The following is a 756-nucleotide window of genomic DNA, read 5'->3' as shown; positions in this document are numbered from 1 at the left end:
CACCACTGCCACCACCGCCGCCACCGCCACCGCCGCCGCCACCACCGCCACCACCGCCACCACCGCTTTGCAACGTGGACTGACCTTGTATCGTGTAGGACGTGCAGACGAGGATGGCGATGAATAGCCATCGATGGTGATGAACAACCGTTGATGTGCCGAGATGTTGTCGTGGGATCGAGCCGGCGACTGCGGCTCCCACACGGTGACAGAGATAGCACGATGATACAGCACGACGAAGCACGACGAGCCGAGACATGGCTAGTGGGGTGCGCGGTCTCAATGGAAATAAAAAAACGCGGTACAACGACCGACCGCACAAACCGTCCCGCGGGTCAGGTTGTGTTGTGCATCACACTTCGGTGCATGTTGTGTTTCTATTCCTTGCTATTCTTGCTATCGTTTCTACTCACTGCTATTCGTCGTTTCTATTCATTGCTACTGCTTTGCAACGTGGACTGACCTTGTATCGTGTAGGACGTGCAGACGAGGATGGCGATGAATAGCCATCGATGGCGATGAACAACCGTTGATGTGCCGAGATGTTGTCGTCTGGCGAAAATCGGTTAGCGAGCCGATGCATGTAAAGAGGCCAGCTTCGCGAAATACCGAGCAGCTTATGTCGGCAGCGCAAGTAGTCTACAACCGCCAGCTTTAAAGCAACCGTATCTGAAAATAAGTAAACCGGATGCGTATATATGCGGTGCAATTATATTGTAGCGAGGCAACGTCCATGAACAAAACTGCTCACAAAAT

At 53.0% G+C, this 756-nt stretch overlaps 1 protein-coding gene across 1 annotated transcript in view; it reads right to left on the bottom strand.

Annotated features, from left to right (window-relative positions):
• Positions 1-583, bottom strand: part of VOLCADRAFT_100720 (uncharacterized protein) — a gene marked incomplete at both ends in the record, with an annotated part of 11,606 nt that extends 11,023 nt beyond the window's left edge. Inside the window, 2 exons of the mRNA XM_002959242.1 lie at positions 4-79; positions 464-583. Of these exons, the coding sequence (XP_002959288.1) occupies positions 4-79; positions 464-583 (196 nt within the window). The remainder of the gene's footprint in view (positions 1-3; positions 80-463) is intronic.
• Between the last annotated feature and the right edge of the window lie 173 nt (positions 584-756).

This window comes from Volvox carteri (assembly GCF_000143455.1).
Source record: "Volvox carteri f. nagariensis unplaced genomic scaffold VOLCAscaffold_144, whole genome shotgun sequence".
In the NCBI taxonomy this organism is placed as follows: domain Eukaryota; kingdom Viridiplantae; phylum Chlorophyta; class Chlorophyceae; order Chlamydomonadales; family Volvocaceae; genus Volvox; species Volvox carteri.
This window is presented reverse-complemented; position numbering and strand designations above follow the sequence as displayed.